This window comes from Phalaenopsis equestris, unplaced genomic scaffold (assembly GCF_001263595.1).
Source record: "Phalaenopsis equestris unplaced genomic scaffold, ASM126359v1 Scaffold000224, whole genome shotgun sequence".
In the NCBI taxonomy this organism is placed as follows: Eukaryota; Viridiplantae; Streptophyta; class Magnoliopsida; order Asparagales; family Orchidaceae; genus Phalaenopsis; species Phalaenopsis equestris.
Window position 1 is genome coordinate 7,351,954 of NW_018164666.1, and position 16,474 is coordinate 7,368,427.

Genomic DNA, 16,474 nt, shown 5'->3' on the forward strand with positions numbered 1-16,474 from the left:
GGGGGCTTACAGTGATTCGGTCACCAACAAGCCAAGGCATGCGCACATGGCACAGGCTGCTCATCATAGGACATAACACATGAGAAATCGGTATTTTGGCCTCTGCCAAATACTGATTTCCTTTATAAAATAAAATAGAATAAAATAAAAATAATATATACACACACGCACGCATGCACACACAGACATACATATATAATTGATGAGTAGTATTTCGAGTCTAACAAGAATGAAAAATTTTTTGTTCATGTTCAATTTATTTATAAATCGAGCACAAAAAAATGTTTGTGTTGTGCTCGTTAATTTAACGAATGAATCGAACACGAACTTCTTAACGAGCTAAACACGAGCTGTTCACAAACAATGCGTCATTTGACAGCCCTAGTTAAGACATAAAAAGGGTTATTTTTGAAGAGCGCTATTTACGTATGGAATAGACACAGTTCTGTGTGAGTATTCCATAAAATAAACTTCCAAGAACTCTGTTATTGGGGGTTATTGAGAGGTTAATGAAGTATAACCTCTCAATAATCCCCAATTGCATATCAATACATTCCACGGTTTCACGCTTATATTTTTTGTTGTTATTCAGAAATTTTGTATTAATCCCAATAACAATGACAAACCCTCTTAACAATTCTTCTGTACGCACGTAGTTCTGCGTAGGTACTCTCTATGTAAATATTTTCCGTTTTCCAAATTACATTTATAAAATCTTTAGCCGCCGCCCGGTTAGCTTTTTCCTCTGTCATGGACCCAACCCGAAACACTCACGTGAAGCTTCTCGCCGCCGATTTCAACTCCCTCGCCGTGTCCTCCTCCGCTCCTCCAACCATCTCCCGTCACGGCCGCCCCATATTCCGTGCAGAATCTCTCGGCATCGTCACATCTCGCAATCTCCGGCCGAAGCTACTTCGCTTCCTCATCGATGACGGTTCCGGCTGTGTGCCCTGCGTCCTATGGCTTAACCACCACCTCCTTCCTCACTCTTCCGATGCCAGCGAACATGCCGCAAAGGTGCAGATCGGGGGGCTAGTTAGGGTTCGAGGCCGCGTGACGGTCTTTCGCGGCGAGGTACAGATAACGGTGAAGGACGTTGTCGTGGAGAGGGATCCCAACACGGAGATCTTACACTGGCTGCAGTGTATTAAGCTCGCACGCGATTTCTATGATCTTCCGCTGGCAGTGCCACATCGCGCGTGAGCAATGTGTAAACTTGGTGATTTGAGGTACAGCAACTGTTCGATGATTTGCCCGAGTGCCGTTTTTGTTTGGAATTCAAACTATATAAAAATGTTTTTAAAATTTTGAAATATAATAATTTGAATTTTACTAAAAATCATTTATAAAAAACAAGGTTATCACTTTCTATAGTACATTTTATATGTAATTAATATATTTTTTATTCCCTAAAACTAAATATACATGCAGACACAATGATGTGAGCATAAGCCTAATACCAATAGTTTACATGAAACCTACCATAATATTCAATTCATGGAAAGGGAAAAGGAAAATGCATGCTTACAGTTTGTCTTAGTGTTCATATAATTGAATATGTGTGGATGGGTTGACATAAAGCAATTTGTGTATCATGTATAATGAGATTTCACCTCAATGTCTCATTAGTGACAAGCATACAGTCAGCTAGTAAGCATTCATATTAAACATTATGTGCATCATTAAAAAATAACATGACCAATCTGTATTCATGTAGATACCAATCATTACCAATAACAATATCTTATTCACTTTAGTGGCTTTCCCCCAATTATAACAAAGCCACACCTTTTCTACCGGTTGGCTAGTGGCATATGCTTCCAGTAATCATATGTAAAATATCATATCCATTCTTCTACCTCTTTTAGGAAAAAAAATTACATCCGGAGTCCGGACGCAAGCTGCGCCCGGACAACGGACGCGATGCACGGATTTTCTTTTTTTTTTCCTCAGATATATCTCGCACGCGATCTATGCATTTTTTCCGTTGTCCGGACGCAATATTTTTTTCTCTTTTAGTGTTTATGGGCCTTTTTCTTGGTCAGGAAGGTGAAATCTGTTATCTTACACTTCTACATGGGGTTATATATTTCAGCCAATCCAAACTTTTCATTATAGGTATTTTTTACGTATTTATATAGAATAGTCAACAGTACATTGCACATCATGTCACATCATGATTAAAAAATGTTTGTAGTATGTAACCACATGTGATAGTATGCCATAAGGTAGGATTGTGTAATATTTCTACATGTATGAATACATCTCCCATTGTTATGGAAAGTACATAGGAATGCATATAAAAAGTACAAAAATGCATTGTAACAAGTGAAAGATAACAGATACATCATTGTGATGCAATTTTTGTATAAATCTTTAAAACAATACATAATATTGCTCATCAATTTTGTATGCAAAAGAATTCAGAAGATACATATAAGACAACTCAAACAAATCTAATTATACAAGATATAAGTAATCTTATTGTAGTACAAATATTGGGTCTACAACTCTAGCCAACTGAATAATACATGTATCTTTTATTTCATGCATGATTACTTAAATGATAAATCTACATTTAAAAAAAAAAATTCAAAACCTATACTTTAAACCCATTTTTCTAAGGCGATAGTAAAAAAATCCAAGATCTATAATTTTCTACCATTTTTTAAAAGATATGCCTCAATAAATCGAGGCGTGAGGTTTTGCATCTTAAAGTTTGAGTTGCTACTGCTATGGGCTTTTTGAAATATTTAATTGTGATTTTAGTAGAAATTTTTAGTTTATGGGCTTTTGATATTTTTAAAAAATAATAATACTAATTAAAATAAAACCAAAACAACCAAATTTTTTATTAAAAATTCAAACAACTATGGTTTTTCATCATAGAGCTGCAACAATCGCAACTCTCACTCTCTCTTTATTAGTAGAATTATCATGTGGTTCCATCATTTGATTGTTGTCATTCACTCGCTTTGTTAGCTGTCTTTACACTCACCTATGATTAGCTTTCATGGTCATTCAATATACAAATAAATGAGATTTTGAACTCTTGATTAAGAGAATGTTTTATGTAACTTTTTTTTGTTAGAGTTTAGTTGAAGATTTTCTAATTAATTATTCAAAAATCTTTCACGTTTTACTAGCCCTTTGTAAACTATAATGGTCAAACTTGGTGTTAAGAGAAAAGATAATGCTTATAAACTATATTGGTGAAAGCCAAGAAAATATAAATCATTATGGAACATATATTATTTTGTTATTTTATGTTTCCTGATTTTGGGCGTTCTTATTATAACAATCTTTACGTAGTAAAGAAAAAAGTTATAGTCTTAGAGCAGGAAGAATATGAATGGTATCACTCACATGAAAGTGATAGAGACGACAATTGAGCTTTTTGATATCATGATAATTCTTTAGATGATCCCACCACTGATAATAATGTTAATGATGCTAATCTTATAGCATAAAAGACTTCATTTAGATTCTTGTTTTATAATAAGTTACTAGTTTTTGTGTTTTCTGAACTCGAAATTTCTATTTAATTTTTTTATGTGTGATTTCTTATAATATGTCTTTAATGAATTAAGGTTATTAATTTTTGATGAATTTTTTATATTTTCTAAATTTTCATAGCTTTATGCCTTATTAATGTTTTAATTTGCAGCCTACGTCTTCATTCAATTTGATTCTATTTAAATTTTTTTTATATTTGTGTGCTTCCTTAGAACACGCCTTTAATGAATTTAGGCTTTGTTTTTTATAGAACATTGTATGTTTTGTATAAGTTTTTGACTCTTTTTTGTTTTATTTCGTAGCGCAAGCCTCGATTCAATTTGAAACATATGTTTCAATTCTGTTGAGGAAATTGCCTTGATTTTCATTATAACTTTTTAAACCTTATAAGCCTATGAGCATTATTTTTTGTTATGCTTGAGAAAGCAACGACTCTATCAAGCATGCATGCAAATGAAGTTAGATTCATAAAAGAGCCCAACACAACATTTCAGTCATTATGAGTGTGTGATAAACAACTAAATATAACAGTATTACAAATAAGTGTAATAACCTTGCGAAGATCATTCAAACTGTTCGTGTATATCCTCTATAGTGCTTATGGTAGATAAACTATTGTCATTAGCTCAAGTTTCTTCTACTATTTGGTCTTGACTAGATTTATAACATCCCATTTAAATTTATCAATTTGAACCCACTTCACCAACATCTATTTTTCAACTCATATGCTTGCCTACCACTTATTGTTGCTTCTTTAGTGTATCAGTCATTATTCATTCGTCTGTGGGTAGGATGCTCATTTTGTCATCCCCCGATTATGAAATGTAGCTCTACGATGACCATGGGTCAGACTTTTCTACTGAGCCTATCGAATGAATACCAATTTTAAATCATAATTTGTTTTTGTTCCTCAGATCTTCTCAAATAACGCTACATCGTCTCACAATTCTATTCCCTCTTTATCTTACTATAAAGACTTTGTAATGATTGCAATTACGACTTCTACCATAAAGGAAGCTTTCTTTCTCTTTTTGTTATGTTAGATATGGGTTTATGAACTAAATTTGCTTTTAACCCCAATGTTAATTTTTTACTTGTTCGTTCAATCTCTTCCTAACTACAAGCAAATATTGCATGCTTGAGAAGGGGGCATGATAAAGCATGTTGGTGGGTCTATTCCCTTCATCACTCATTAGTTTTGAGTGATAAGACAGTCTCTTTTTTTTTTTTTTGCTAAATTGAAGTTTCTCATAATAGATATTTGATAATCAATCTTTTTTCTTAAAGGAGATTGTATAGGAAAACTCACTTACATAGACTTAACATATTCAAGTCAATACGATATGAGAAATGGGACTGTCATGCTTGACTTTTAAAGAAAAAACTCTATAACATAAGCATTTCAAAGCAGCAGGCAATGAAGTCCTATTCTTAGCCAGACAACTTCAACTATCTTAGAAGTGAAGCAGAGAACCAAAGATGGAGCAATCAGCGTCGTGTGGTCTGCGATCAAGCAACAAGCAATCAGTGGACTTTTTCAAGCAGCTCGAGGGCAGAAGACAACAATTGGTTCTTTCATGAGTTGAAGGCTTGAGGCTGGAAGATAAGAGGGGAAGGCTATCTCGGGTTAGCACACATGAAAGTGAATAGTGGGACACACGCGTGGCTTTGCCGACAAGGAGAGTTTCGTGCGTTCCGGAGCAAAGAAAATTGGGTTAGGGAGGCCGGGGTGGTGGACTCCTATGCGTTGAACTGGGTTCGAGGGTATTAATAAGGTTAGGATACTTTATTTTATTAATGCTTTCTTATATGAAATGTTAAGATGATATTATTTTAAGAAAAAAATTTAAATTTAATTTATAATAATTAAGAAAAGATTAATGAACTTAGGATAATTAGGCAACAAAGATTAAAAATTTAAATATTTATATACATTCATTGTAAGTGAAAATTAATAAGTGATTATGTTCTCTACTTTTTAATAATAAAATATTAAATTGAAATAATTAATTTATAATCTTACTTTTGAATAACAAATATTAATTATTATTAATAATAATAACATTAGTATAATAATAATAATAATAATAATTGAAATTGTATTAAGTTATATACAAAATTGAGCTTGAAAATTAATAATAATATGAAAGATTTGTTGGAATCATAATATCAAAGTTTGCAAGTATTTATTTAAATTAGATTAGACATTAGTTGGATATTGAATAAAATTTAATATAAATCGTAGATATTGATTAAAGTTGTAGTATTGATAGTCAAATTTAAGTGACATGAATACTTAAAATAAAATATTCTAACTAAAAATTAAAATACTATAATTAATAGAAAAATTAATTAAACATAATCAAAGAATATTTAAGAATTATCTTTTCTAATATTATAGGTGGCTAACCATTGGAAGACAAAACTTAAGGGTGTTTGAAGGTTTAAGATAAGCCAGCTGAGTGAGGTGAGTACACTTAATTTTAACTTGAAATAACATTATTGACTTCTAAACCAATTGCATGGAAAGTTTTTAATACATGATTAATATATTCGTGAGACTTTACTTTGATTATTTTCTTGAATCTTGTCGGTCAAATCAATATGAATGATTTAAATATTTTAATATGAAAATACTTATATATTACTTATAATGTATTGTATACTAAGTGATATAAAAAAAAATGTCTTGTACAAACTATATAAAGTAATTGTTTGTGCATATTGATTATATTAGAGTTCATCCTTTTATGATATTTGCAGGATGTTAAGATATCCATGCACGTAAGTGGAATCAGATAGTGTTGTGATACATACAAACACACACACATAATATATGGAAAACACTAATTAATTCTGTTATCCAGAACAACGCACATTTAGTTTGAAAAAGAACCATCCAACTCTTATAGATTTTGTATGTTATTGATTTACATTGTTGTGAAAATCAGTTGTATGATGTATGTAATGGTTTAAACATGTTTTGGTATAACATGATTTTGAATATTGTTGGATGCTTGTAACTTTTAAAAGATGAAAAGAATAGTTGCAGTCAGCTGATTGAAAACTATATATGAATTTGAAGTGGATGTTCATGTTCAATATACTTAGATTTGCAATGAATTTTTTTGAGTTTGCAATAGATTTGTGATAAAGATGGAAGCCTATAACTCTCCTTAAAACTTGTGATTTTACAATTTGTGACTATATTTTGACAAACTCCATCCATCAATCCATAACTAATTCATCACAATTATCTTTTAGGTGAGACTTAAAATTGATAGGTGTTGAAATTTCTATAAAAAAATGGCAATGTGATGAGTCCTTTTACATATAACGAACAAATATCTCTTCTACAAAAAAAAAAATAAATAATAAATAAAAATAAAAAAGCTCTTCTTTACAATCGGGCATTTGATTATTGTTTTTAGAATGCTTCTTCACGTCATGTCATAATGATAACTTTGTTATAACTAGTGACATTATAATATATTTCATGCACACGCATTTTGCATCATATTCCAAAAATAGAGCCAACAACGGCTAATTAAATTTACGGGCATTTAAATACATACCACATAATTCTTATGTATTTACTCATCAATTATTTAACAATTCATATTTATATTCATATCATTCAAATTTTTAATTTCATGTTAAAAATATCACTATTATTTACATATTAAATATAAAAGAGCATTTACATTGCACACAATTCACGTAATTTAGGTTAATTACATTAAAGTATAATTAATTTAAGAAAAATTTACATGCATACCATACAATTCTTATGTATTTAAATATCTACCTTTAATTTTTACAGATACATATAAGGGCCTGTAATATAAGACCCCACCATTCTCGATGCGCCTAACAATTCAAATATCACACCCTCTATTAGGAGAATCGAACCCTGGACCAGAGGGGATTTACAACTGACACGCAGATGTCGGACCAACTGATCTGAGTGCAAGGCGCACGCGCACACACAAATATATGTATATATGTATGTATGTATATCCATGCATGTGTGTATGTGTGTATGGTTGTCTGTAACCATGTTATTCATGCATATGCATGAAAATGTGTACCTTACTTTCTGGAAGTTGAAAAATAGTAATATTTTTTCATGCGATATTATCTCTGTCGGTATAAATATAAAAATCAAATTATAGATGTTGGATATTTAAAAAACATAGGAATTGGATGGTACTTATGTAACATGCCTAAATTGAAATACGAAAATTGAGGTATTATATATATTATGACGTAAGAATTGCGTGACATCCATGTAAATTTAACTTCAATTAATTACTACTATGCAAATCTTTCAAAAGTTAGCCAGAGATAACCATAATCAAACCCTTCAATCAATAAATAATCACTTAACAATTAGGTAGCAATGGACATGAAAAATCTTACTGTTTTTAAACCAATTTTGTTGCGAATAAAAGGCTGCCGTTGTTCAATGTAATTATAATTAAAGACTTTTCATAAACCTCATATATTACATTCATAAGGTCTTGGTTTCCGTAAATTAAGCATAAAAAATGTAGCAATTGAAACTTGATAACATAATTCTCCATACTCTTTATTCTCCGGAAGTCTAGAGAAATTCAAATAATTTGACCGTTTGCATTACTTGTTTTCTACTGCATATACCCTCTGTTGGTTTTGCCATATAGAAAACTACCTATCACCAAGAAGAGCAAACTATGTAAATTTTATCTCATTCACATCTCAACCATTGTCTGATATCTGAATCCTGGATAATTCCAAGTTCTCATTCAAGTTTAGCCAAAATATTTGACTTCATTTACCAGGACTTCCAAAACCATTTGTTGTCAAGTTGGTATCAAATAAAGTTAGGGTTCCATGGTAGAAATATCCGGATATCGGAACTAGTTAGGATTTAAGGGAAACACAAAAGTAAACTTTTATTATTATAGAAATAGAGTTACAATATGACATAAATGAAAAGAGAAAAATAACAACAAACCAATCTCTGGCTACGGTTGGAAGAGAAGATCCAAGGGTGGGGGTGGCATCAGCAATGTGGTGAGGATATGATCGGTTAAGGAGTTTGAGGTCCTGTAAGTTTGGCTAGATAGTGAGAGTACTTGCAGGGAACGGGTTTTCGAGGGCTGCTAGGCAATCCGGAGAGCTGGGACAGCCCAACTGAGGGCAATAATGGGGCGGCTTGAAGTGGAGGAGGGTCTAGAAGAGTAGACAACAAGTAGGAATGTCGGGAAAGGGCAACAGGGACGTCTGCAGCAGATGGGCAGCAAGGCGGTTGGGGATGGAGAGGAGGGGGTCAGCGGCCTATGGGGAGGGAGATAAGGGGGATACAACACCACCTCAAATTGGCATACAACCAAAGAACCACCCGTCTTCAGATACAACCCTACCATGTGAGAAACTCCAAAGGAGAAATTTGAACACAACAACAAGTAAAAACTAACCCTAATTCTAGAAAACAACATATATATAATTACTAATAGATAAACTAGGAAGAGAAGGTTTCCCCTTTGGGCGGCAACCAGAAATGGTAGAAGAAGTGGCAAAAATAGAGGAAGTGGGAAAGATTAGCTTAACTTTCCGAGATTGAGAGCCTCAAACAACAAACAGGTCGATCCAGCCTCCTGCTAAACCAAAATACTCAAGGGTTGAACCAATCGGCAGGTTCATCCATTCACATATGCCCCATTTGTCGGTTCCGCTTATCCCTTGTGCCCCGCTCAATTCCCAGCCCCATGCCACTCTTATGGCGTTGGGAAACATAGACTTCATTCGTCGAAGCTTTTAGTTCTTTGATATGTCACTCCTAAATAAGGAGTCATGCATTGTCAAGGCACGACTCCGACACAGCTGAGACATTTATTGAACACGGGACATAAGTGTCTAAGGGTGCGTTTGGAGGAGCTTATTCACAGCGGTGGCGTTTTGAAAACGCCATCGGCTGTTTGAATAATGTGTTTAGAAGGTGTTTTTAAAAACTCCGTTTGCAGGTTTCTATTAAATGCGGATCGCGGGTAAGACCCCGCGATCCGCATTTCGTTCGAGCGAAAGACGTATGTGACCCTCACTCTCTCTGCCCTAAGTGAATCACTCGACCTTCTCGTTCGCCTTCTCCTCCTCAAGGACGGAGCTCTCGACCCCCTCGCCATCTCCTCTTCTGGATCGAACCTTATGCCCTCTTTTGATATGTTTGACGGCGACAAGCTCCTTTGTCTCCTTATTTCACATAAGCTTCGCGACCCCAAAGTTCCCGAATCCGATATCGCGCACCATCTCGTACTTTTCCATCTCATTCGATCCCCAGTTTCGCTTCCCTTCTGATGGGTTCTTCGAAAACAATGAGGATTTTGGGATTCCTAACTGCTTTCTACACAAAGTCTTGTTCGCTAGTATAATGGATAGAGTTGGGTGAAAGAGAGTGGGGATGGTGAAGTTCGTCGGAATTCATGTCTGCGGAGGCTGCCGACGTTGCCGTAAGATGAGTTTTCTTCTCTGAGTGTTCTCTGTTGGATGTCTTTCGCCCCAACTGAACGTTTTGATCCTCCAATTCCGACGCGGCAGACAACAACTTCCTTCGACTGAGAACACTCATTTGTGGCATCAAGAAGCATTCATTTGAAGTTCATATGCTCCTCACGCTTTAGGATGAAATTCTTCTGTCATGGAATTGATGTATGAGGTTTTCCCCTTTTGAAGATGGATCTCATTTCATATCGGCTAGCATTAGCCTGTCTGTTTCACATTATGAGAACTCAATTTTAAGAAGTTTTTGGTTCTCCTGCTGCTATCAACCCTGTTAATATGGACGATGGTTTCATTCTCTCTATAAATTTGGTGGCTTATAGAGAGCTAGAAATGAGAATAGATTTACATAAAGAGTGTTCCAAAAAATGTAATGTTATGAAGAGGTTTTATTAGTTCTTAAATATGTAATGTGTAGACGTTGTAGTTTTATTGAGAATATTACAACTTCTTCGTACCAAATTGTTCATTTACTTAAAAAATCTGCAAATCAGTTGTTTTCGAAATACACAAAACAAACAGCTAATCAATTTATCCAAAACAGGGGCATAATGATCATTTATCCAGAATCTGTTGTTTCTCAAACACACAAACCAAACAGTCAAACTGCTTATTCGAATAAACTGCTGACCAACAACTTATCAGGATAAGTTGCTTATCTGGACAACTGCCCCAAACAAACCCTAAATTAAATAATATTAAATAAAGGAGAGTGGACATGAGTGTTTTAAATTAATAAAATAAAAAAAAGTCTAAAAAAAAATATTTTTAAGATTAAAATTAAACAAAATGTAAAATTGAGGAATGACTTGCATACATACCAGCAATTCTTATGTATTTACATTTCTAACACCAAAATTTTTATTTTTTTCGTATATGCCACCTTACATATATAGAAAAATTAAAAAGATGTATTTCATCTAATTTGATTTATATATTTAGATGTGAGATAAAATTTGGGTGGCATAAATGTAAAAAGTCAAATGTTAGATGTAAGATGTGTAAATACATAAGAATTTGGTGGTGTGTATATGTAACAACCTCAAAATTTACAGTAAATACCACTCATTCTCACGTCAATATGGGATGCATTGTTAATTTATTACTTCTTAAAATTAGATTTTATGTTTTAGCTTCTAAAATGGGGGATGTCACAGGAGATGGATTTGAGACCCTCGATGGCAAACAATTCTATTGACGAGCCAGAGTTTGAATCTATGATATTTAATGATGATCATAGTGTGTGAATTATGAAGTGAAAGTACATGCCAAAGAAGTCTGTTATCCTTTTATTTCTTTTAATGAATTATGAAAGTTAAATTTTGATGTAATACAAGAAAATTTATGTTATTATGTTTGCATTTTGTAAGTCATAAGCTCAAGATGTATCTATAGGCACCTTAGTTTTTGAAAGTAAATGTAATTATTTTTTCTCTTTTGTTTATTTAATATATCCATGTATTTTCAATAATATTTATTATAGAGATGTGTCTAACACGTGTCTAGGTCCCATATTTTCAATAGTAGACGTGTCTTCTATTCGTGTCGTATCTGTGTTTACATGTTCGTGTAACATAGGTTCTTTGTCTGCAATCCTAGTAGCACCTGGATCCACCGTCCTCCAAATTACCCAAGAGTCTTCCCGAACTTACAAGCAAACATCCACACCGATCCCGTCCTCTGGGAGTCTGCTACAGTGTCGAACTGAGTCAACGTGTCTCGTCTCTACTAATGAATACTTCCAACATACTCCCCGGTTGGAATTACTAGATTTGAAGTAAGTGCAACTTGAACTTTCCCGCTTGGTGGTGGCCCTAGTCGTATGATGTCAACCCTAAGACCCTAAAATAATCTCTGTTGTGCATGCCCCGTGTCTGGAGCGGGTGTCTCAGTCCTCTTATTCTCTGTTGTCACTAAAACTAGTCCCATTGTGGCCGCTCTGCTGGTAAGGGCTCTTGTGATCTCCGGCTTCACCAAAGTAGAATTATGTGATTCCCATCCTTGGTGAAGGAATATGTGTTTCTAAATCCATCGTGTTGGTTCACTAGTCATACTGCCACGATTTTCCTAACAGAAGGTGGAAGACATCCATAGAAACCAAGTCAAAACACACCTGGTCCTACAGCAGGCCTCCAATCGAAAACTCTATCAAGCATCTCCGATCAATGTTGGTCTGATTCTCCTTCTTCAGACACGTCAGTGAATACGGCTGAGAATACCTCTAAGTTTAAATTCTCAATTTCTCTACCATCTGAGTTGATGTCACATTCTTATTGCTCTCATCATCGATGATAAGGTTGCATATCTTTTTGTTCAAGGCGCAATGAGTGTAGAAAATATTGTGATGAAGCCACGGCAGATCGCATGTGCCCTCGATTTGTAGGATTCGTCGAATCACAAGTGTCTCTTCTTCATCTGGTGGAAGCTGGTACACCTCACTCTGTTCCTTAACTTTCTCCTCATGGCTAACTCTTCCACGACGTCCTGATCAGTAAGTGTGACTACTCTGCTCGTGGGACAGCTTGAGGCTATGTGACCATAACCGTGACATCTGAAACACATCCCGACCAATACAGTGTTGGAGCTACCTTTTTTTGTTTCTCCCCGCTCTGATCTGGAGTGTCATTCTCTTATTTGGGCTTGTTATTTTCTCCTAAGATACCCTTGTTGGTCGTGATAACTACAGGTGACTGCCTTCCTGAAGGATGTTTGTTGCGGTGAAGCCTGCTCTGCTTCTACTGTCTCTCCACCTTCAAAGCTAGTGTATGGACATCCCCAAACATATAATACATATGTAGCTGCACTACATCAGTAATAATAGACTTTAGCCCCCAAAGTATCTGGCTACTGTATGCTCCTCTGGCTCTATCAGCACACACTTCAGTTGTAAATAGTCGAACTGAGCAGTGAACTCCTCCACTGAAAGATCTCATTGCTACAGATTGTGGAGCTTCATGAACATGTTTTGACGGGGGGAAGATATTTTTTTCTGCATGACTTTCTTCATCTTCTCCCATTGGTAATCTTATCGATGCCTTCATGTTTCCTCTGCCGTTGTACATTCTCCCGCCATAAGAAGGTATTCTTCCTCAATAGCAGCTAGTTTGACCTACTTATCTTCTACCACATTTTTATACTCAAATATCTGCTCAACAGTTTGTAGCCAATCAATGAATTCATTCGGATCCATGCCTCCCTCAAACTCTAGTAAATTCAACATGATTTTGTAATCTGTGTCCTCCAAATGATATCTCTTGGAAATTCTCCCTTTGAAAGGGAGTAACAAATCCCTCTCTACGCCTCCTCTGATACTGGATTCCGAAACACAGCTTCTTTGTTGCTGAAATTATCCCTATGGAGAAGATTCAAAACTTCTCCTCTTTCTCCCCTTCGACTCTCCAGATCTTAGTTGAGGTAATCTCTTCTATGTCAACTCTTCAATTTATGTAAGCCTCTGTCGAAGGCGACGAAGCTTTCATCGTATCACTTCCTTGGTAGACTCGGACATATTTCTCCTTAGTGGCATTAACTAGGGATTAAGGAATAGAAAATCAAAATTTTGGTGGGGTTAGGTTTTGGGTAGTGGAAGGAAAATTATTTGGTGGTTGACAGCGGGTGTTAAGAAGTTGTTTTGGGTTTGTTGATTTTGAAAATCAACAAGGGGGATTTGAGATTTAGGGGTCATGGTTACCCTAAGATAAGACTAGGGTTAGACTAGCTCTGATACCAAATGATACCAGAACTAGTTAAGATTTAGTTGAAACATAAAAGCAAACTTTTATTGATACAGAAATAGGGTCACAACACGACACAAACAAAAAGAGAAAAACAACAATAGATCAAAGTCCAGATAGAACTGGAAGAGAAGATTCGAGAGCGGTTGTGGCGTCGACAATGTGGTGAGAGTATGGGGAAGAGTTGGTAGTTGTGAGATTAGTTAGGAAGGGATCTGGGGTCCGGTAGGTGGGCTGGACAATGAGAGTGGTTGCAGGGAAAGTGTTGTTGAGGGCTGGTAGGTAATCCGGAGGGCTATGATAGCCCGACTGAGAGCAGTAATGGGGCGGCCTGAAGTGAAGGAGGGCTTGGAGGGATGAACAACATGCAGGAATACGGGGAAAGGGATTAAGCAAGCTAGAAAGTAGTCTGGACAGCAGAGATGACTACAGTAGTTGGGTGGCAAGGCAGCTGGGGATTAAAAGGCGGTGGCAAGGCCTATGAAGATGTCGGGAACACGTTGGAGAGGAAGATAAGGGAGGATACGACACCATCTCGGATAGGGATACAACTGAAACGTCACCCGTAGTTGGATAAAGCCCTTCTAAGGGAGCTAAGACTCCAAAGGAGAAATTTGAACGCAACAATAAGGAAAAACTAACCCTAATTCCAGAAAACAACACATTAATAATAGCTAATAGATAAACTAGGAAGGAATGTTTCCACTTTGGACAACAGCCAGAAAAGAGGAAGAAGCGTAAAAAACAGGGGAAGCAACAATGAGTAGAGATACTTTCCGCCCTTGGAAGCCGCAGATGGGCCGGTCTAGCCTCCTACTGGACCATAATACTCAAGGGCTAAACCGATTGGCCGGTTTAGCCATTTCCCTATGCCCCATCTACTTGTTCCGCCTATCCTCCAAGCCCCGCATCATATCCTCTTCACCAAAGCAAATAGAATTTAGGAGCATTTATGTACATACCACTCAGCTCCTCTGTATCTACATATCTAACACCTAAACTTTAGTTTTTATATTTATACCACCCAAATATTTCATATCACATCAAAAAATACCACTATTTGAACTTTTTAAAAGTGAAATACACCTTTTTATGCATAGGTAAGGTGGCAGTCATGCAAAAATTAAAATTTAGGTGTTATACAAGTAAATACATAGGAATTGAGTGTCATTTATGCAAATGTTCCTAGAATTTAATCAATCAACAATTCAACTCTTCAAATTTTTAGTGCAGGGATCAATGAAGATGACAGAGAAAATGATAGAAACCATAGACATCAAAATGAACAATGCTACACCGTATGGCAGTCATGCAAAAATTAAAATTTAGGTGTTATACAAGTAAATACATAGGAATTGAGTGTCATTTATGCAAATGTTCCTAGAATTTAATCAATCAACAATTCAACTCTTCAAATTTTTAGTGCAGGGATCAATGAAGATGACAGAGAAAATGATAGAAACCATAGACATCAAAATGAACAATGCTACACCGTACAAATTTTTTAGCTCGAATTCAGTCTGAATCATTCGACATATTAAAAATGCCGCCACACTATGGACTGTGTTTCGGACCATAAATCATCACCCATACAAAATGACTGATTAATTTGAGACAGCGGACTCGTGCTAGAGACTAGAAAAAAGCGAAATTTCCTTCCAAGGCAAGGATCAAAAACACTACTGGTACAAGGCATGCTCTATTCTGAATTTTGCACACTAAACAGAGAATGCTCGTTTTATCAGTATAAAAGTGGAGAAGGCTAAACAACATTGATTAAAACATTAGAAGAATATTTGGCAAAAGAAATACCATCACAACAGACAAGCTTTGAAGCCCTTCTCCAATTCTTCAGCGTTGAGATTCTTCCCTATAAATACGATTTTGTTGATCCTTGGTTCCTCTGAACCCCATAATCTATCAGGAGACCCTTGGAAGATGTCATGAACTCCCTGTATCAGACAGCAAAGGACGGATTAAGTTAACCATTGCAATGAGTGGTGAGAGAGACAAGTTTCAATTATCACTTCGTTCAAACAGCGGAGTAATTAAATTCATGCATGAGTGACTCAAAATAAAGATTAAAAAAACGTCATTTTTAATGAACTCAACTATGGTGGGAAGTCCAAACATGCATGAAAAAAATGATCTGCCTGCATGGAAGGATGTAATTTTTTTTTTTTTTTCTAGAGAAAGAGTTCAGGAAATACTTCAAAAATGGAGGTCTACATTAGAGTCTAAAAGACTTCATTTGAGTAGATTTAAAACTGAAAAAACGGAATCTAATTTTAGTAGTAGCAGCAGTAGTGGTAGGGTTGTAATTATGGGTGATCAGATCATTAAAGGTGTGATCGTTTTACAAATCTCAGGTCTATAGTTCAGAGTGATAGTGATATAGATTGGAATGTTACTAGTAGAATTCAAGTTGGTTTGTTGAAGTGGAGGAATGCATCAGACCTATTGTGTGATAGAAAAGTGTCACTCATATTTAATGAAAAGTTTTATAAGATGGTGGCGAGACCTACAATGATCTATGACGCAAAATGTTGGCCTTTAAAAGAGAAGCATAAAACAAAGTTAATTGTTGCTGAGATGAGAATGCTTAAGTGGATGAGTGAGTGGATGAGTGGAGACAAAATGCGAAATGAATATATCCATGATAGGGTTGGTGTAGCTCCAAAGGC

At 35.5% G+C, this 16,474-nt stretch overlaps 2 protein-coding genes across 8 annotated transcripts in view; one reads left to right on the forward strand and one right to left on the reverse strand.

Annotated features, from left to right (window-relative positions):
* Nucleotides 1-721: 721 nt before the first annotated feature.
* LOC110023605 (CST complex subunit STN1) lies at nt 722-7,496 on the forward strand. 7 transcript variants are annotated; one of them, XR_002293918.1, is made up of 4 exons: nt 722-1,229; nt 4,931-5,291; nt 5,918-5,983; nt 7,340-7,496. XR_002293918.1 is itself a non-coding variant. In XM_020723093.1 (2 exons), exon 1 carries the CDS (start codon nt 751-753, stop codon nt 1,201-1,203), a length of 453 nt encoding a protein of 150 aa, XP_020578752.1. In that variant the 5' UTR covers nt 722-750; the 3' UTR covers nt 1,204-1,229; nt 7,340-7,496. The 7 variants fall into 7 exon arrangements, 2 of the variants coding, with proteins under 2 accessions (XP_020578752.1, XP_020578754.1); XR_002293919.1 differs by lacking the exon at nt 7,340-7,496 and adding an exon at nt 6,280-6,498 and having other exon boundaries at nt 4,928-5,291; XR_002293917.1 differs by lacking the exon at nt 7,340-7,496 and adding an exon at nt 6,280-6,498.
* Nucleotides 7,497-15,243: 7,747 nt separating this feature from the next.
* Nucleotides 15,244-16,474, reverse strand: part of LOC110023360 (uncharacterized GTP-binding protein YjiA-like) — a 61,734-nt gene continuing 60,503 nt past the window's right edge. Inside the window, exon 10 of the mRNA XM_020722738.1 lies at nt 15,244-15,742. Coding sequence (XP_020578397.1) covers nt 15,605-15,742 — 138 coding nt within the window. The 3' untranslated portion in view covers nt 15,244-15,604. The remainder of the gene's footprint in view (nt 15,743-16,474) is intronic.